At 45.6% G+C, this 21,626-nt stretch overlaps 1 protein-coding gene across 10 annotated transcripts in view; it reads left to right on the top strand.

The window, feature by feature from the left end:
• The first annotated feature begins 1,440 nt into the window (after window positions 1-1,440).
• Window positions 1,441-21,626, top strand: part of MARK2 (microtubule affinity regulating kinase 2) — a 119,885-nt gene continuing 99,699 nt past the window's right edge. For 5 of the 10 annotated variants that reach the window (XM_083477775.1, XM_083477773.1, XM_083477769.1 and 2 more), the window contains exon 1: window positions 1,555-2,148. In XM_083477775.1, the coding sequence (XP_083333901.1) occupies window positions 2,092-2,148 (57 nt within the window). In that variant the 5' untranslated portion in view covers window positions 1,555-2,091. Of the gene's footprint in view, window positions 2,149-9,376; window positions 9,531-21,626 lie in introns of those variants that run through there. The other 5 variants (XM_083477770.1, XM_083477778.1, XM_083477780.1 and 2 more) reach the window with 4 other exon arrangements.

Below are 21,626 nucleotides of genomic sequence, written 5' to 3'. Positions count from 1 at the left end.
CACCTGAAGGAGCGTCTCCACCCCCATCGTTCTGCCCGGACGCTGAGGTCCAGCGCCGAGGGCCTTCTGGCGGTTCCCTCATTGCGAGAAGCAAAGCTACAGGGAACCAGGCAGAGGGCCTTCTCGATAGTGGCGCCCGCCCTGTGGAACGCCCTCCCATCAGATGGCAAAGCAATAAACAACTACCTGACATTCAGAAGACATCTTAAGGCAGCCCTGTTCAGGGAAGTTTTTAATGTGCGGCATTTTAGTGTATTTTTGGTCTCTGTGGAAGCCGCCCAGAGTGGCTGGGGAAACCCAGCCAGATGGGTGGGGTGCAAATAATAAATTGTTGTTGTTGTTATTATTATAACAGGACTTGCCGATCAGAAGGCCGGCGGTTCGAATCCCCGCGACGGGGTGAGCTCCTGCCAACCTAGCAGTTCGAAAGCACGAAGTGCAAGTAGAAAAATAGGTAAACGGCGTTTCCGTGCGCTGCTCTTGTTCGCCAGAAGCGGCTTAGTCATGCTGGCTCCCTCAGCCAATAAAGCGAGATGAGCGCCGCAACCCTAGAGTTGGCCATGACTGGACCTAATGGTCAGGGGTCCCTTTACCTTTACAGGTGCCACTTAATACCTATTCTGTGCTTGTAAAAACTTGGTTGTTTAGCGTGGCAGAGCCTACTGTTGGAACTCCTTGCCTATTGAGATCAAGCAGACGACTTCGCTGTACTCTTTGTGGCGCCTGCTAAAAACACCCCTGTTTATAGGAGCCTCCCCAGATGCCTAGAAATCTGAGACAATTTTCAGACCCTGCAAGTGTCCCTATTTTCCAGGTCCAATCCCAGATTTACAGAAGCCATCCCATTTCTTATTTGATCCCGGAAATGTCCCTCTTCTCCTTAGGACGTGGGGAGGGTATGAATTTTGATCTGTCTTAGTATTTTAGCTTATGTATGTTTTAAAGAATACAGTATGTTTCTCCGTTTTCTCATTTTCAAATTATTGTAAACCACTTTGAGGTTGTTGGTTGTTGTTTTTTACAGTCAAGCGGTGTATAAATTTTATGAAATAAATAGAGACACAGACACACACAATATATATTTATTTTTCTGCCCATCAGGCCTCGTCACTTTTAGACCAGAGGATGGAGGAGAAATTAATTCGGATATTTCCGGACATTGCCAACCAGATCCAATCGGCTGTTTACGTCCATTTCCGAACTTCTCTCTCTCTCTCTCTCTCTCTCTCCACAGGTTTCCGGATGTTGCCTCTACCTTCCCCCCTCCCTCTCCCAGTGACTTTCTCTCCCACCCCAACGCAATAGAAAGCTTTAGCCACGCCCTCTCCTTTTCCTCCCTCTCTCTCTCTCCCTCTCTCTCTTTTTCGCAAAGAAGCCCCGCCTTTCTTTCCTTGCCCAACCAATCAACTATCCACCGGCGCCTTCGTGTTTTTCCGTGCACCGTGGGAAGTAGAATCGGCTTGGCGTTCGGAACTTTCCGCCAGACCGCTGGAGGGTAGCGGATGACGAGAGCGAGGCGTGCGAAGCCGCCGTTGTTGTCGAGGCTGCTTTCGAGTGTTTCCGGAAAACAGGCGGAACTTCCCGAAGCCCGGCGGAGGCGGCCATGTTGGGAGCCTCCGCTGTGTGAAGCTGAGGGGCGGCGAGTGGAGCTCGGGCACCGGCAGTGACGGGAAAACGGTGTCCGGGCCCGGTTCTGGAGGCGCGCCGGGGCTCGGAAGCCTCAGACCAGACAAAAGCTCGCTTTGGGTCCCGGCGTTTCCCCGCTTCGGGTTTTTTCGACCGGTGCGGCCTTGTCCCCGCGCCTCATCCTCGGCCTCGCGTGAACTGTCAAGCCGGGCACCCCTCATTCAAACCCGGCGGGGCGCGGGACCCACCTATGTATAGGCGGTGCTGGTGCCTTCCGACCACCCATTGAGCCCCATTTCCCCCATGCTGGTGGCTTGGCCGCCCCCCTCGCCGTGAGGAGGAGGAGGAAGAGCCGGAGGAGGAGGAAGACCCCGACCCCTTCCAGCTGGGTCAGGGCGAAGGAGAAGGGGAAGCAGCTGAGCAGCAGTGGGGGGACTCTCCCCTCAGGCCCTGCCCAAGGGAGCCATGTCGAACAGTGGTCGGAGTCCCCTGCCCACCCTCAATGAGAGAGACACGGAGCAGGTAAAAGGGCTGGATGTGCATTTGGGGAGGGGGTGGAATCCCACAGGGAAACCTGGGGGTTCCTTGATCCCACATATATTCCTTCTGTTGGGGTTAATGTGGATGGGGAGGCATGTCTAGGTTCTTCTTTGAAAGGAAAAAGGAAAAGTGATCCTGGTTCGGTTAGCCCAGCACATGTGGGAAATTTAGCTGAGGGAATCTTCTTCTTTTCCCATGTCACAGAAATGTAGTGGTACATCTGTCTGTGTGGGTATGTGAAGCCTCCCACGTATTGCCCCCTCCCCCACCAGGCTGTTGTCAGAAAGCAGACAGATATTTTTAAAAACATAGCACCACACGGGTGGCAATCCTGCATGGGAAGCTGGATAGGTGCTGTCCCTTTAAGAGTTGCGTGGTAGGGAGAATCTAGCCAGATGAGATGTTCTTCACCTCCCACCCATTCCCCCTCCTCAGTCTAAGTCTCTGGAGCACTGTGATGGGAATAGCTTAAGGCTGCCACTTTCCTTTTTAACTGCTTGTGTTCCTGTGCCTTTTAAAAAACCTATAAAAGCATTTTGAGGCATGCAGAAATATAGCAGGTGAAGCGTTGTTCAGCTGTTTGTTCCATTCCAGGGAGTGTGCTTCTCTTGTTTTTATTTCCTGTTTGATAGGCAGGTGCAGGGAAAGATTGAAACGGTACAGAAAAGAAGGGGCAACCCTGACCTCCTCTGTGCTCCAAAGATTTGGGGGTGGGGGAGGAGCTGCCTCTGACTTGATTTTCCATTCTGTGTACTGTAATGTTTAAAGGGGAGCATTCTTCGTGGAACAGCTTCCCATGAAGGGATATTGTTACTTCTTTTTTTAAAGTGACTCTGCTCCTGTGCTGCTTTTCAACAGTAGGTTGTTGTGGAGAAATTCAACAGGCATAACTCTCACCACCACTGATTCATCTCTTATGTGGGGGATGCAGGGGGAAGCTTACCTTTCTAGATTTCATGAGCAGGGTTAACAAAGCAACTGAATGGCAACCCTGCCCTGTAAACTTTGGACAAGGCTTGAGTGCTAGGAGGAGGCTGGGAAAGGAAACCTTCAGGCTTACCTTCCTCTTGTAAAGGTGGATGTGTGGGGTAATTGGGGTGGTGGTAGAAGTGAATAACATGCAGGGTAACATCCAGGAGGGTAGGTAAAAACACCAGGAGCTGGGGAAGAAGCGGCTATTTGGGTGGAGTTACTACTACCTGTTACTTGTTTGGGACATTGTGAAAGGTATTGCTTTGGTGAATGGTTTGGGTAACAAGCAGCCACCACTGGGACAAATGAATCACAGGAAGGTGCAGCTAAAGATGGTTAGAGAATATCTTTCTTGCATCTTTTCTCTTTTTATCCAGAAAGAACACTTGGGAATGGTACTTAATAGTGAACAGTGCTGGTACTGAGAGGAGCTGTATTGGTTTGCTTGCTGGACTGAAGAAGGCAATTGAGCAATGGATAAGAGGATGAGGTTGAATTGTCAGGAATTGCATGTGTGTGTGTGTAATCTTGCATTTTATTCTGGGAGATTGAGTCATTGAGTCGTCTTCCCCTTTTTGCTCTTTTGTGGCAGGGAGTGCTGTTGTGGGATGCATTGGGGAGCCAACTCAATCTAGAAGGCTGCAGGAGGTTGAAAGAGTACCACGTGGAAACATCACTCTTCTCCCATTCCCCCATCCCCCTTAAGTACCACTTGCCTTCATGCTTTTTTTTTGGATTATTATTTTGGATTGAGGAAGCTAGTGAGTGAAGCAGGTAGAGGATAGCACATTTTCTGACATGCAGATAGGTCAACTACCCCAACTGAGTTTGAGGTTTGATGTTGCCCAAGTGATACCTTAAACCACCGATAAGATTTCAAAGTCTGGTTCTGAGAGGTACATGTCAGGAACACTCTGTCACTTAGGTTCAGTCACCATTCTGGAGTGCACTACCATGGGGGTTATCTCTGAACATGATGTATGTGTGATAGCATGAGTGAATTGCCCAGGTGCTGTGGACAAAGGGCATCTCCTCAATGAAGGCATACCATTTTCATGCCCTTAAAAGGGGTTTCATCCAAGAGTTTGAAGCAACACCTTAACATGCGTTCCCCCCAGCTGACATACCCTTAGAGATTCCAAGTGATGAGGCATCATCTTGTTTGGGTGACTTCTGAATGCCTACCTAATCTATCTGTGGCCAATTTTGTAAATGACACAGTTCAAGTGCTGAAAGCACTCCATACATGTTGTTCAGGTAATCCTTGTAATCTAAAGTAGAGCAATATTGTTCCTATGTTTCAAGTGTAGGGTGGAGACTGAGAGAAGTATGGTTTCACCAAGGCCACCTACTGAGTTTGTGGTGAGGTGCAGTTTGGACATGAGACTTCTCAGCTGTTATGCTACATGTGGAATGCACATAGAATATTTCAGTTTTATAAGCTACCTTCTTTCAAACTAGGAGCATTGCTGGGTCAGGCCAGAGGATGATCTACTGCTGCATCCTGTTCTCACAGTGACCAAGCAGATGCCCTAAAGCAGAGCTTTCTAAAATGTGTCACGACATGTTAGTGTTTTGGCTACAGTATGTAGGTATGTCATGCGAACGTTCCCCTCACTCCTCCTGGGGCTGGAAATGGGTTAGTTTAACCTCTAGTTTGCTAGTAAAACGAAATTACTGTGTCGCAAAATGATGCATTTCTAAAAAGTGCATGAAAAGTTTAGAAAGCTCTGCCCTAAAGGGAAGCACACAAACAGGACCTGAGTGCAACAGCAACTCCCCCCACTTGTAGTTCTCAACAACTACTGGTATTCCAAAGCATACTGCTTCTGACACTGAGGACAGAACACAGACATTGATAGCCTTACCCTCTAAGGTGGTGGCCATCACTACCCTCCTCTTGGTACAAGTTCCATAGTTTATCTGTTCTGTGTGATTATGTGCTGTGCAAAGGAAGTACATTCCTTCGTATGTCCTCTTTCTTTTATCTGTCCTGAATCTTCCAACAACCTTTCCTTGCCTGCCATAGCTTATTTTTTGCTACTGTACATGAGGAGTGATCATGTGTACTCTCTCCTGCCTCCTTACATCACTTGACTGCCCCCAGAACCAGCACTCCCTCAGAGCCGAGAAGAGGATAAAAACCCGCTTCCCACCCTTTTTGTCTCATTCATCCCTCTTACGTGCCTATTTCTCTTTCCAACCGCTTTTTGCTCTTGTGGGCTGCTCTTTGCAGCTTCCGCAATCTCTTAATTGCGTTGGTGGGACAATTCTTTCTTTGGTTGGGCTGGGGCAGGTGGGTGGAGGAATGCATCAAGGATTAGGTGAGCTGTAGCTGATGGTTAAAAATTTCCTCTGTAGTTATACAATACATGTATCTTGGGCCACATCCAAACCATGCATTTTAAACCACATTAACAATTGTGACTTCTCCCAAGGATTCCCGGGAAGTATAGTTTGTTAGGAATGCTGAGAGTTGTTAGGAGTCCTCTATTCCCCTCTCAGAGCCACAATTCCTAAAGTGGTTTAACAACCAAACCCTCTTCCCAGTGGAATTGTAGCTCTGTGAGGGGAATAGGGGTGTCCTAACACCTGTCAGTACCTTTAACAATCTGCAGTTCCCATGATCATTTGCGGGAAGCCATGGCTCTTAAAGTACTATTTTACCACTTCAATTGTCTAGTGCGGATGTGGGCTTGCCCTTGGTAGTTCAGCCGTATGAGGAGGCATGGTTGAGCAGTAGCTTGTGGGTGCCATTAATGGGGTGACTCAGTGGCAGACAGAGATAGATTTAGGTGGCACAATCCACTGATAATTTCTCCTGCACATTCCTCATTAAAGTGAATGAGAATGCAAGTACAAGAGCACAGTTCATTTTTTTTTAACAGTGCCACCTTGTCTTTAGCTGTGATTCCTTAATTGCAGGGGTTGGGCTAGATGACCCTTGGGTGTACTTTCCATCTCTACAGTTATTTGAGTCTATGATAATATCCTGATGGATTGTACTCCAAATTACAGTATTGATTTGTGGAGGGTAGTGGAATGGGGAAAGGGCTGTAGAGCACATGCTTTGCATGCAGAAGGCTCCTGGTTCAATCCCCATCATCTCCAGAATGAGAAAACCTCATGTTGGAAACCCTGGAGAGTTGCCGCCTGCCATTGTGGACAGTACTGAGCTTGATGGACCCAATGGTCTGACTTTGCAAAGGCAGATTCCTATATTCCAATGAGAGTTTGCTGTTTGGGGTTGTGCAGTGTGTGTACTGACTCATTTCCAGCAATTTATAAACTTCTCCATTTCAGCTTGCAGTGGCTGCACCTCACTTTGGAAGTTGAACACTGTGGCTTTAGGGTGAAGGGTGGGTAATTACCGTAATGGAGGTAAAGGTAAAGGGACCCCTGACCATTAGGTCCAGTTGTGGCAGACTCTGGGGTTGCGGTGCTCATCTCGCTTTATTGGCCGAGGGAGCCGGCGTACAGCTTCCAGGTCATATGGCCAGCATGACTAAGCCGCTTCTGGCGAACCAGATCAGCGCACAGAAACGCCGTTTACCTTCCCGCCGGAGCGGTACCTATTTATCTACTTGCCCTTTGACGTGCTTTCGAACTGTTAGGTTGGCAGGAACTGGGACCGAGCAACGGGAGCTCACCCCGTTGCGGGGATTCAAACTGCCGACCTTCTGATCGGCAAGTCCTAGGCTCTGTGGTTTAACCCACAGCGCCACCTGCATTCCTTATTAATGGTGGTATTAGTAGCAATAATAATGCATCACACTGTCCTGTCTTTGCCAGGGTGATGGGTAATCCTGAGCCCCTTCCTTATTCTGCATCTTTCAATTTAGAGACACCTTGAATCCCCTGCCCTATTATGTGATGCTGTTGCTTGCTCTTTCTGTTTTCTGACATATTTTTGGCCTTATGAGAAGGTTGGGAAATGACTGCTGCTGCCTCTTTGGGGAAGGGCCATTGTTCAATGGTATTGCTGCTTTGCATGCAGAAGTTTCCAGGTTTGATCCCTGGCACCTTTGCATAGGGCTGGAAATGTCCCCTGCTAGAAACCCTGGAGAGCCACCATCAGAGTAGACAGTGAGCTAGATTGAGTCTGTGCAAGGCAACGTCCAAGAGATGCTGTTTCCTTTGCTAGCACACTGGGTGCTCTTCCTTTGAAACTCCTACCCTAGTAAATTTCTCCCTTCTCCTTAGAAAGTAACTTCCTAAGGTGACACTTCCTGATCTTCCCAGAGGTGGGGCCATGTTAGTCTGGTGCAGCAAAAATAACAAAGAGTCTTGTGGCAACTTAAAGACTTAGCACATTTATTGCAGCATAAGCTTTTTTGGACACATCTGATGATACATGAATTGTTATCCTGAGTTACACAGGTGTATACAGTTTATTCACATGGTTTGGTGGCTGGCTGTAAACAGTGAGGTCAGAGGGAAATAAAATGCAGAGAGTGATAATTACATAATTAACTATGGTAATTCACAAAACAGTTATTGATAATAAAGACATCCTGGCATTGATAGCCAATTAACACACGCGCACACACACTGCATTGAAATCCTTTGTCTTGAGCTAATTCACAGGTGATGGTATTAAAACTCTTGCTGTATTGAAATCCAGCACTTCTGTGTTGCTATTTCACTTGTGATGTTCCAGAATGGCTAATTTAAGGTCATCTACAAGAGAATATTTTGGGTGGGTGAAGTGTTCCCCCTGCTAGCTTTTTCATATAGACCTTTCTGATGTCAGGTTTGTGTCCATTATTCTTTTGGATAGAGACTGGTCTGTTTGTCCTACATAGAATGTAGAAGGGCATTCCTGACAAATGATGCCATATATCACATTGGAATATGAGCAGGTGAATGAACACTTGATGTCGTGGATGACATTATTAGGTCCTGTGATAGTGTTGCCAGGGTAGACATGGGGACAGAGTTGGCATCTGCTGTTCATAATAACTTATGTACTCTGCTGGATCACCTGTGTGGTGCTACCTCTCTTCCTCATATTTTCTGTTTCCATCATTTCAGATCCCTTCTCAGAATCACCCTCCACAAAGCCTTTGGTTGAACTGCACATTCCTCATCACAGTGCTATACATTGGGGAAACCTGTGACATGCCCGCCCTCTCATCCAGTGCTCTGGATGTTGTTTGCTTGTTTACCATACTTATGTGCCTCTTAAGGCAGCCTGTAAGTACAGTGGTACCTCCGGATGCGAATGGGATCCGTTCCGGAGCCCTGTTCGCATCCTGAAGCGAACTCAACCTGCGCATGCGCGGGTCGCAATATGCCACTTATGCGCATGTGTGTGACGTCATTTTGAGTGCACACGCGAGCGGCGAAACCTGCAAGTAACGCGTTCCGTAATTTCTGGGTCGCAGCGGAGCGCAACCCGAAAACGCTCAACCTGAAGCAACTTTAACCCGAGGTATGACTGTAATACATAATAATAAATACAGTATATGTAGCAGTGAAACCAAGAAAGTACAATGCATCTACAATATGGGCTCTTTGGGGGGAGGGGTAAGGTATGAAGCGAATAAGTAATAATAAATAAGAATTATCGCTTCTTGGCCTTTTGGCTAAGATCAAGTGTAGTGTAAATAAGAATTCAATGCAATATTAAACAAAGCTGCAATACAGTTCAATAAAACAATAAATCTTTAAAAACAAAAGCATAGCCACACCTTTTGAGAGATGTCCTTAGAGTCAGTTATCTGTTGGGAGTGGCTCCAGGCCCTGTTAGCCTTCGCCAGCACAGCTAATGGCCATGGATAATGGGAACTTCAATCCAGCTATGTCTGGAGGGCCAAAGGTTAGGCCTTTCAGTAATTATATTAATTCATGATTTCTTCTGGCTTTATCATGCAGTTTTACATGGCCCTTGTTAAAATGTTGATTTTATTAGTATGGTTTTGATTTGTATTCTGTCTTGGAAAGTTACTTAGAAAGGTAGCGTATGCATAATGCATTGATAACAACAATTGATTAATAGAATTAAAATCCGTTTTGGATCATCCTTGGGAAGATTCTTGCAACTCTCTAATCCAAGCAGGTTAAATAGCAATGAGGGCAACTCAGTGGTGTATTGAGCGTTACTTACTCTCCACTGTTGTGTGTGTGTGTGTGTTTTGAAAAGGGGGGGAGTTGTGCTTTTCCAGAAGGTAGTTGCAGGGTGGGGCAAGACAGGGTGCAGCAACTGTTCCGGTTCTGCAAAGACTGTGAGCGCACCTTGTGACGTGCTTAACAGATTACAGGGGAAAGGTAGCAAGGGTAGGTAGGGGTGGTTACTTGAAAACACCAGCTGCAGGAGAGAGGCCTGGCAGGCCTTGAATTCCTTCTCAATGAGCCTTCACCCACTGGCTTTGCTGTCCTCTCCTCCTCCGGTGAGTCTCCTCAGGCCGCCTCCTCAGTTTTGGCTCCCACAGCTGCCTTCCACTTGATTGTGCTTTTCCTTATTTTCCCAGGGCAGAGTGGTCGCCCTCCCTATGTGTCACAGAGGGGAGGGGGTGGGAAGCCTCTAACTCGAGTCTTTGGGGCTCTCCTCTTTCTTGCTTTCTCTGCAAGCGCATGCATGTGTCTTAGCAACAAGGCCTGAAAAGGACAGCTAGCATGGAAATGAGACAAGTATAACAGTGGACTAAATATATCTCCAGCATCCTTTATCTTAGGGGTGTCAGAGGAAGGGGAAAAAAGAAAGAAAAGAAAAAGAAGGTTTGAATCTGGTGCCTGGTACCTTTTCTTTTGAGCCCTTCTAGCTTTGGTCTCATCAGTGGGGGGTTTTTAAACAAATGTGGGTCCAGAGAAAGGAAGGCACATCCTCCACCTTGGTTTATAAAGCAAGAACATCTATTTAGCAAAATAACCAAATTTAGTCAACATTTAAGCATGACTGAATCAAAGTAGTTCTCTCCCCTCCTCCCTTCACCCTATTCTTTCCTCTGCAGTTTCAGCTTAAACTAGTTGAAAGCGGAGGGGGGAGAGCCCATATGACTCAGGTTACCTGTGGCAGCTGCACCTTCTTAACTGAGTAACTGAAATTTTGATTTTTTTTTGTTTCCTCAGAAGTGTGCGGCTCTTTTCTCCCTGTCCCCCTTTCCACCCTGGTTTTAACATTATAATACATTTCTGTTGCTTTTTGCAGATCTTTCTTTGGTAAATCTTAAGTATTCAAGTATCCCCTTTAAAAGTAAAGTGAGGGGAGATTTCCCCCACCCCACCCCTTGGTCTTGCCCTGATTGAATGCTTGTATACACACAACTTAAACCCTGTTATTATATAATCTAATCATACAAAACTCCCTTTTTATTGGAAATCCTGTCCCCAGGGGAGAGCTGGTCCACTCAATTATCCTGTTTCTTTTGATGTGTCCGAAACATTTCAATAAACAGGTCTGTGTGCTATCTTGTGTGGCTGGCTCCATCTCCTGGCTGGTGAAACCTAGCAGCATGGCTGGAGAGCTTCTGCTCCCCTTTCCAGCTGGACCCTCACAGTTGTTCCATCGGTCCCACTGTGCTGCTGGTCTGGGCCCCATCCCTTCCTTGGTGAGAGCTTGTCAATGTGGCATGAGGGCTGTTTCCAAGGGACACGGGGAAGGTATAACTTACGAAAGAGGCAATGTGTGTGGGGTGACACAGCCCTTTGTTGCTGAAGAAGTGAACCCCCACCATTCTTGGCTCCCATCTTTTTTGATGGGGGTCAAAGCGAATGTAGAAAACAGTTGAAAAGGGAATGCTTTTGTTTGGATCCAGGCTTCCTAGCTAAGGGTTGTGCTGGTTGAACAGGCCTAATCCAAGTTCCCAGCCTAGAAACTGAATGTCTGAATGACTGACAAGGCCAAAAAGGGAGAAAGGGGTCATGAACTCAGTGGCAGCAAAGTGAGGATTTACATGGAGACAGTTTGCACTTGCTGTCTAGGAGCACAGGCTCCCATATACATAACCACAGCAGGATATTTCTCTTGAAGCATCTCAGCTTTTGAGTTTCGGCATTCGTGGTTGGATCTCTCTGTCCTTCTGTTTGTTATTTCTGTCTCCACCCCCCCATTGCTCCAACAATTCATATTGGAAATCTGTGGAGGCCAATACCAATAGGGGTGACTTACGCATCACTTTGCAGCCAGCTGTTTTTGTGTCCCTTCCTCCCACCTTTTTCTTTTTATTCCTGCTTCTTGAGGACCCTTGTGCAAGTGCGGTAGGTGAGATGCAGTGACTGGATACCATGTGTGTCCTGGCAGCACATTTATTCAGCCTGAGTAAGAAGAGGGTTCTTAACCCACCTTTTGCTTTCCATTGGGAGGGTGGAGAACGAGGAGGAGGGCAAAGTTTTCTCGCTTGCCAAACTGGTCAAGCCAGTTCTGATAATGATTGGTGTTCTCTTTCTTTTTCTGTGGTGCTCCGGGACAGATTGAGATTTAAAAAAACACACATACTGTATGCCAGTCTTGCAAGCTACACTTGATAGATGGTGAACTTTCTGTAACAAGTAGAGACTGTAGTTAATACCCAGTGGAAAGCTTGGGCTGTAACAGTACATTTTGTTACCCTTTATTACCCAGTATCCAAGGCACATGCTATGCCGCTTTGCAAATTTAGTTGCTTAGACTAGAGCGCACATAGTCTTAAAATCTCATTCGCGGGTGGAGGAATCTCCTCTCTTGCATCTGTGGTGTGTAATAGTTTGCTGCATTTTTATCAGATATATTTGTTGCTGTAAATTCCTAGCATCTGCCCCTGCTGGTGTAACTTTTTTTTTAAAAAATGTAGGGTTACAAACCAAATGTGCTTTGTTGGTGTGGCATAGGAGCTTAAGTCACAAATGAGGTTCAAATCTCACCTCAGCCACAGATTCAAGGGTCATTGGCAGTGATACGGGGTGAAAGCGTTTCCAGATATATTTTTTTCAGTGTGTAATTTTTCTATGTGTAATTTTCTGTTTTGTAAGTTCATTCGTAACAACAAATGGATGCCAAGTGCAAATAAACATTAAGCAAGTTTTTTAACTTCACACAGGTATAATAAACATCTCAAACAAAACTTTCTGGAAGCACCTGGTCAGCCACTGTAGGAATCAGGATGCTGAACTACATGGATCTTTTGGTGAATCTCTCTCTGTCATCTTTAATGCTGACTCTTGTACTATAGCTGCCTGGGCCTTCTGGCAAATTCCAAAATAGCAGCTTCTCCATGATCTATGCATTTCCTGGACAATGTCTAAATGGCAAAGATCTGAACAGAAGCCTTTTCTGTCTGCCATAGCTAACGTGGCACTTGGGACCAGTTTTTCAGCTTTGGTTGAGCTGTGTGTCTTGAAGCCATGTAGTCTGCAGTAGTATTGGAGCTACTCAGTGTGTTTTGGAAAGAAGTACAACTGGGTCTCTCAGTAGTCCACTGACCAGTGGTATCAGCAGAGGTGTTCAGGTAATTTAATTTGGAGGAGGAGAGTATAAACACTTGCAAAGAAGGGGTCTGATACCATTCCACCGTGCCAGCCATACCACTGGCAGAGTGAGGCAGCTGCCTCAGGCTTGGAAGATGCTGAGGTTGCTACTCAGATGTTAGTGGGCAGAGCTGTGCGTGCCATCTGGCTTGCCCCACATTCTGTTAGCTAGCCTGCTGTCCCCAACACTGTCCCATCTCTAGTACTGAAGTAAGGTTCAGCAGTTCAGTCAAGAGAAAGGACTGTAGCCCCGTGGTAGAGCAGCTGCATTCCATGCAGAAGGTCCCAGGTTCAGTCCTCGCATCTCACTGGTGAGAGACAGATCACTGCCTGAAATCCAAAAGAGCGGCTGTCAGCAAGTGCAGACCATACTAAGCTAGAAGGAGCAGTGGTTTGATTCATTATGTTCCTAACTTCTGGTCTGATTGGCTTCCCAGCTGGTGCTCTCAGGAGGTGAAGGAGACACGATTACTTGGTTATTTTTAAAAGAACATCCCACTTGACATTTCTAAGTGTGTGGAGAAACACCCCAACTTTTGGCCCCAGTAATGTAGTAAGCTGGTGAGTACTTTGCTCCCCCCACCTTCACCACACAGGCAGAGCAGTGTGGCTATGCTTATATGGGCCATTAGAAGCTCTGTAGCTAGCATTGCAAATCAGGAGGCAGTTTGCAGGAAATGTGGATTTTTTGGGGGGGGGTGTTCCCTGTGACCTGGAATGATCAGTGTTATACTTGTAGATAGAGATGTATTAAAAGAATGAATGCTACCCTTCCGATGGTGCCTTAAAAAAAAAAATCAAATGTGCAAAATGCACAGAGGGAAAAAATGCTCATTAAGCAATCCTGGACCTGGGTTAGGAGAGCAGAGCGGCGTCAAAGTTCCCTCTGTGCATAAATCTACTTTTAATTAAAACTACCTGAATGGGAGACTTGAGTGTTCTCTCTCTCTTTCTCTGGCTTTCCATCCTGAAATCGCCTCTGTACATTATCCGTCATAAGGTTTACTCAGAGCACACAATGTTCTGTTACAGTTTCAGTTCGGCAAACTCGTTTTCCCTAGCTGCTGACTTTTTTCCAGGGCATGTGTTTGGATTCACGTGCCTTCAGGTACAATGGATTGCAGCAGGCTCTGTTGCTGTCTTAAGACTACTTCAATTTTCTGAATATTAAAGCTCATTTTCTTTGCAATGTGGAAATTAGTTACTGCCTGGAGATAAGCCTCCAGGTTATAGGTTCTGCTTTAATACTACTAACTGCCGCACCTAAGAAGTAAGGTGGCTGGAGATGGGGCCTGCGCCATAGTGTCTATGTGTAGCCAAAATTGCAGTCAACCTGGTATAATTAGGCTTGCCGCTGCACAAGAAGATTGTAGAAATTATTACTGTTTGTTTTTTAACCCATGTTGATCCTACATGGCAGCCTCCAATTTAAAACAATTTAAAAATATATATATGTGTAGTAGAATTATTCATTCCCTGGCATCTCCAAGTAAGGCTGGGAATTAATTCCTGCCTGAAACCTTGGAGAGTTGCTGCCAGTCAGTGTAGACAGTACTGAACTGGGTAGACTAATGGTCTAGCTTTAGCACAAGGCAGTTTCTTATGTATTTGAAAAACAAGAGCAACTTTCATTTAAGTTAAACAAGGAATTGGAAATTGGATCCAGCAGGTTTCCCCACCTCTAGTGGTCCACTTTGACCTGTGGACAGTAAGGTGAATGGTTTGAGGGCTGTTACTCCTCAGTTTTGATTTACTGTACGTTTAAGTCACCAGGTGTTCTCTCAGACTGAGAATAAGAAAGGAAAATGGCGAATGGTGTTTGTTGAATTGCCATTGGGTTGGGTTGTAGTGAATAATAATTATCATTTATATGGCATCTTTTTGAATAGTGCTGGTATTGGCCTTGGGCAGTTCCTAGGGCTCACAGGTGCTGACACCTGTTTTGGAACTGAGCAGCCACCAATTTCCTTCGGTTCCCCAAAGCAATACAACTTTGGGTGCTCTGGTGCACTGTGGGATAATTAAAATTGTGGCCACTCAGCCACAGCCTTGTAAGGTAGGTCAGGTGTTGTTTCAAATGGGGAGTTGAGATAGTAACCTGCTCTTTGGTTCAGTTGTTGTGATTGTTGGTCATTAATTTGATTCAGCATTCTTGTAGTAAAGAATCTTATTCCAGATTGGAACAGTGGCTTGTGCAGTTTGTTTTTTAAATCTCTTATTCAATTTACATTGAGCCCCAGTGCCCTCATCTATATACAGAGAGGGTTGAACATTTACAATACGGTATGATCACATCTTGCGTGGGTGTTACATTCTGGTGCATATACTTGAACCACCCCTGTGTATACATCCTTATATTTCTGGAGCACATGCACGGAGCAGGCCTTGCCCAGTAAGTAAGCCAGAGAGCTTAAAAGCTCTATCTGTGCAAGGAAAACCTGATGCAAAAAGAGCTTTTAATGTCTCTACCTTGCGTGCATTTAATTTGTGCAGTTTCAACCAGCTGGCCTTCAAATGCACATGGTTGAAATTGTACAAGTTAAACGCATGTAAGTTGCGATCATACTGTATCTGTCAGACAATTGGTTTGTTGTATTTTATGTAAAAGTAATTACCGTCTGTTACATTGGTTTGGAAAGGGATGCGGGTGGTGCTGTGGTCTAAACCACAGAGCCTAGGGCTTGCCGATTGGAAGGTTGGCAGTTTGAATCCCTGCAACGGGGTGAGCGCCTGTTGTTCAGTCCCAGCTCCTGCCCACCAAGCAGTTCAAAAGCATGTCAGGTACAAGTAGATAAATAGGTACCGCTCCAGCGGGAAGGTAAATGGCATTTCCATGCACATCTCTGGTTTGCCAGAAGCAGCTTAGTCATGTGGGCCACATGACCCAGAAGCTGTCTGCGGACAATCGCTGGCTCCCTCGGCCTATAGAGCGAGATGAGTGCGCAACCCCAGTGTTGTCTGTGACTGGACCTAACGGTCAGGGGTACCTTTACCCTTACTTTTTACATTGGTTTGATGATTTTTTTGGTTCTAATTCATTTCTTCTACAGATATATACCTGTATTGAGGAATAATTCACTTTAATCCTAAAGTCAGCTTCCGTGTCAGGATTCCATAGTCCACTGTTGGGCAGCACCTTTATTAGGGCCAACTAAAGAAATCACAAAAATGTGGTAAGTTTTGCAGTTTTCCAGCTTGCCACATTTTTGTGACACCCCTCCCCCCCCGCCTAAAACAGCTAACCCTTTTGCTTCTCATGTCAGGATTATATGCAAGGTAATACTGAGCATGTGTATAACTTATTAAGTGTTCAAAAGCACTTTACATGCTGTTTTGTTTATTCCGTATCGTAACTATTTAGGATAGGTTAGTATTATTCCCCATGCTGCAGTTTCAGGGCAGGTGAGGTGTGGCTTGCCTAAGACCACATGGTAAGTCCTTGGCAGAGATGACATTTGAGTTGGTGAGCTTCTCTGTTTACAGCTAGTTCTCTAAGCCACTATGCCACACCAGCTCTCTTCAGAATGTAATTCTAAATGTTTGCTAGTGTCAAAGGAGAGATTGCACAAGCAGGAGCCAGAGGAGGGCAGCTAGGATGGTGAAGCACCTGGAAACATCCTGTGAGGAACAGTAATGGGGAGTGGGGAGCTGGGATTTTTTTTAACCTGGAGAGGAGATAAAAGGGAGACACAAAAAGGTCTTTGAACATCTGAAGAGCTGTCACAGTTCACCTCCATGCACTCCCCCAGTGCTGTATGTATAGGATGTGGTCACACTCATTGGTTGAGCCTTTCGGCTCATTTTACTAAGCTATTCCTTCAGTTGAACAGACTCCTTCTCTCTGCATGTTCTATTACAGACGCTTCAAGTTACAGACTCCACTAACCCAGAAATAGTACCTCGGGTTAAGAACTTTGCTTCAGGATGAGAACAGAAATTGCGCGGTGGTGGTGCGGCGGCAGTGGGAGGCCCCATTAGCTAAAGTGGTACCTCAGGTTAAGAACAGTTTCAGGTTAAGAACGGACCTCCAGAATGAATTAAGTTCTTAACCCGAGGTACCACTGTAGTTCTGTTGAGGGGATGTGTCTAAGGTGGAAGGGGGTTAGCAGAGGGTCTGTTTGGGGTATGTGTGTCTTGGTTTGATGGTGGAGGCTATAAAAGCATGTCAAATGCCTGCTGATACGTACTTAGATGAACAGCCGCCTGGGTCTTGAACACCTCTGTCAGCAAATTCCCTTCCCAGATCCAATTGTTCACCTGCTCTGGCTCTGGGTGGACAGTTTACTCATCAGTGGCATTACAGTACTCAACTTGTTTAAAGCTGCAAAAATTTTAAGCATTTAAGTGGGGAGCAGCAATTCATGTTGCACCCCCCCCCCCCGCTTTCTCGCACTTAACCTCTGCTTGGCAAACTTAGAGTGAGATGACTCGCTTTCTCTTTCCGATTTTTCTTTCTGGTCATCTTGCAGTCCTTGGATAACTGAATGTTAATGTTGTTGTTGTAGTAAGACTTGAAGGGCTTTTCGCTGGAACTGGCATGTTTACAGAAATTTATTTTAGACTGGTGAACCACATCTTTCCAGTAGTGTCTTCAGTAGCTGTGGGAAAGAGATGCCTTTTTGAGAATGCATAGGAGACAGGAAGCTACCATAGACCAGGTCGACGATTGTCTGTAGGTCAGCAACAACTGGCATGCCAGAGATTAGCCACAAGGGTCGCTGACTTGGTGCTCTCCAGACATTGCTGGACTATCTCATCAGCCCATACCCATTGGCCATAGTGACTGAGGCTGGTGGGAGTTGGCAGTCCAGTAACATCTGGAAGGGGCACTAGGTTGGCTGTCCCTGGTCCATACTGACTGGTTGTAACCCTCCAACGTCTCAGGCAGAGACAGTTCTTTCTCAACACCTGCTACCTGACTCATTTAGCTGAAGATTCTGGGGATTGAACTTGGAGCCTTCTGAATGCAAAGCAGATACTCTACCACTGAGCCATAGACTCTGCCCAAACTGAGATGACTGTAGAATCCTGTACAGTGAACAGAGGGCAGGCAAAAGTTGTGCCAGGATCAGCAGCAACTTAAACTGAGTCTGTATGCTGGTGAGCCTCTTGAGGCTTCAAAGGGGATGGGAGAAGATGCCATCCCGGACTACTTTGGGGAGGAAGGATGGGGTATAAATTAAATGAATGAATAGTGTTAGGAGTTCTTCATGGCTCTGTCTGTATCTGGTTGGCTCTTCCTGGCCTGACTATAAATGTTGAGATACTGACAGAAGAGCAGCCCTTATAAACAGACCAGCAGAGTGTGTTTCACTCACACAATCTTTCTTGTGAAGTGACATCAATTCATAAACCAACATCACAGCAGATGCCAAGCAGGGATTCTTTCACCTGCACATCTTCTGACATGAAATGTGCCCACAGTGCCTTTCTGCCTCTTACATAAGCCAAGCTGTACTATCTCTATGTAAGATGAGACTAAAGCTGACTATTCCTGTACTATTCACTACAGGAAGTAATTTCCCATTGTTTAGGTGGTTTAGGATGGAGAACCTTTTTCTAATCTAAAGGCTGCATTCCCTTCTGGACAACCTGGGGGCACCATATGACAGTGGTGAGGTAGAGCCAGAAGCAAAAGTGGTTGGTTCACTATATGTACATGTTCACCTTTGTGCAGTAGTCAGGCTGGAGAAGCATGCTAAGCTTCTTCACTGCTTCCTTTTGACAAGTGGCAAAGACTTGACTTTTAAGCAGGCATAGACTGGTGACCACTGGTGGTAAAATGACCTACAGGGTCACTGAAATACCCTTATCTGGTAGGGTTTATGGATTATATAGGGTGGCATCTTAATATCTTTCAAGATCTATACATTCCCCCCAGAGTCTAACTGAGTGGGTTGGGAAATGATTGTACTATTCAAATAGCTGAAGGGCTGTCATGTATAAGAGGGCAAAAGATTTGTTCTTGCTGCTCCAGAAAACAGGGCTAGATGTAATAGGCTTAAGTTGCAGGAGGGTATATTTTGATTGAACATTAAGAGAACATTATTCATGGTAAAAGCAGTTTGACAATGATTCCCTACAGGGGTGGGTGGGCTCAGCTAAAGGATGAATGACCTTTTGTTGTCTCCTGGATTTCCTGCGTGAAACCATGTTAGATTTAATGGCCTACAAGGCCCCATTTGTCTCTATGGTTGTATATAAATGTTTAAGAGAAATGCCAACTTGGTACAAAAAAACAGCTTCAGATTTGAGAGATCCTAGAGGTGTGAAGAAATCCAAATATAGCATTGGTACAAGAGCTTTAGCAAAAGCTAAGCAACATCCCCTTTCAACATACAGTTTCCTTTATTGCTACAAGGATACTCTTCATGTCAACCCAAAGTGAGGTTATGTGGCTTCCTGAGCCAGCTGCCCCACCCATTTGAGACACCCAGGCACTGAAAAAGATATTTTGTCAGCACTCAGAACTTGTAAATTAATTAGTATGCTGTTCTTATACAGTCGTACCTTGGAAGTCGAACAGAATCTGCTTCACATCTGGCCTCTGGATCTTGCCTGCCTTTAGCCCCTTCTCTTCCTCCAGTTTTGCCTCTCACTTCTAGCTATGCTTTCTGCCTGTGTTAATGCTTTTGTTCCTACCCTAAGACTTGGGAACCTGGAAGGAGGAAGGTCAGCTGGTTTGGGGAATGGAGCCAGTACAGCTTCTGTGCCTTCAGCCTCCTCCAACTCCTGCTTTCAACCCCCAGAACTACCACATGCATTCTGCTAGCTTGCTAGCAATATTCTGAAGGGCTGTGCAAACCAGGGGCAGCTCTCTTGCTTTGAAAAGTACTTCTGCATCAATCTGGAGGTGCCTGTTGGCTCTAGAGATAATTTATGGTGTGTTACATGGCAAGTTTGGAAGGGCTACCTATCACTATCTGCTACTGGCAATGTATTTATTTTTTTTAAGTAGAAATCTTGCCTCCACAAATAGCAGCAAAGGGTTGGGGGAAAAAAACCAAGCACCTGAGCTTCATCCAGTTAGCTTGGCAATTTTTTTCTGGTTCCAACTTCCCTTTAAGGAAGGGCTGCAGCTCACTGGTAGAGCATCCTTTTTCCATGCACAAAGCCCCCGATTAATGCCTGATGGCATCTCCATGTGAGACTAGGAGAAGTCCCTGCGTGAATTCCTAGCGAACCACCACTAGTCAGTGTAGATCAGGGGTAGGCAACGTAAGGCCCAGGGGCCGGATGTGGCCCAATCGCCTTCTCATTCCGGCCCGCGGACAGTCCGGGAATCAGCTTGTTTTTACATGAGTAGAATGTGTGCTTCTATTTAAAATGCATCTCTGGGTTATTTGTGGGGCATAGAAATTCGTTCATTCCCCCCCCCCCCCCAAGGTAGTCCAGCCCACCACATGGTCTGAGGGAAGGTGGACTGGCCCACGGCTGAAAAAAGTTGCTGACCCCTGGTGTAGACAATACTGAGCTTAGATAGGCTAAGCCTCTGACAGTGTAAAGCAGCTCCCTATGTTCCTATGAGATGGCCCATTAGATGTTGATTATGAACGCTTCCTTTAACAGGCTCTGCTTAGCAGTACTTCAGTGCAATATGAATTCCCCAGGAGGTGGCGGCAGGAGGGGGGAATCTTTACCTTAATTACTCTGATCATGTCAGATAGAGAGATGGATACTAATTGATTAGGCTCTGGGCTTGCCCTCCCTTAGCAAATAAGCTGAGGAAAGGAAACCTCTTGTGGTCTGTTCCTTCAGTTTATGACTGTCCTAATAACCTGTTCCCTGTCAAGTTTCTTTCTTTAACTGCAGAAGCAATTGCTCTTGAAGCTTGTTCCTTGCTAGCGTTAAACCATCTGACTAGCTATGCCTCTGCCTTGTCACAGTAGTGTCTTTGGCCTTAGTGAGCAGGAGGGACTTAAAATACAGTGTTGTTTGAAATGGTGTGAAGGCCCAGAGGGGAGGTGCCATTCTGCCTTTTGGATATGAGCATATGACACTGCCTTCTACTGAATCAGGAGGCCAGTTCTTGTTTTCTAGTTCTGAAACTGTCTTCACTAGAGAGATTAAAGACTCAGCCCTCCAGCTCCCACCAGCCTCAGCCAGCACAAGAGTACGTCTGCAAGGTACATCATATAGTATACATGACAGTTTTTATTCCAGTATACAGTACCACATTTGACCTGAAATATTGGAGGGGTGAAAATAAAAGCACTCTTAATGAAGTTGAAGTGTATTGCTATGTGGTCATTTTTATTGGGATACTTTTAAAAGTATAAAGACAATGACATGAATTTCTGTAACATTAACATTTAAATTTACAAAAAAGACAGAGGTGCTAAATACGTTTTATCAACCCAAATAATGCATAATATGCTGACTTGCATACTTCAGAGAGTTAACCACTGAAAAACAATTGCAGTTTTGAAATGGTCGAGACTTTCCTAATACTATATTCACAGTTGACACCCATTCATTGCTACTACTGAACTATGAAATGGAACGTTTTATTGGGGGTGGGGATTTCCACCCTGTATCACAGGCTCAGTCCAGTTAAAAGATGGTAAAGCTGGGAAAGGCCTTTATGTTCCTGAAACACTGGAAAACCACTGTCAATCAGAAGAAGCAGTGCTTGACTAGAGGACCTCTGGACTGACTTTGTATAAAGAGCCTTCTTATATTATTATAAGTACAAGGGTAGCCAAAGTGGTTTCCTCCAGCTGTAATTGCGCTCCAACTCCCATCAGCCCCAGCCAGCACGGCTAGTTGTTGGGGATCATGGAAGTTGTAGTGTAGCAACATTTGAAGGGAACCACATTGGCTACCCCTGAAAGTGTAACTTTACCATGATGGATTGTGCTGAGGTTGACTATGAGCAGTCCTGTTCTTCCTGGAAAGATGAGAGAGAAATATTTTAAATAAGCTGTCTCTCTCCCCCACCCCATTGACCATTACATGTTCAGTAAACTCCTATTAACTTGAGCATGCAGAGTTCCCCCTTTGCTCTTCTGCTTTTCCTGTTCAGCATTTTGGAAGCTTATATT

This window comes from Podarcis liolepis (assembly GCF_965112155.1).
Source record: "Podarcis liolepis genome assembly, chromosome: 15".
Classification (NCBI taxonomy): domain Eukaryota; kingdom Metazoa; phylum Chordata; class Lepidosauria; order Squamata; family Lacertidae; genus Podarcis; species Podarcis liolepis.
The sequence above is the reverse complement of the archived record's forward strand: the minus strand, read 5'-3'. Positions and strand labels throughout refer to the sequence as shown.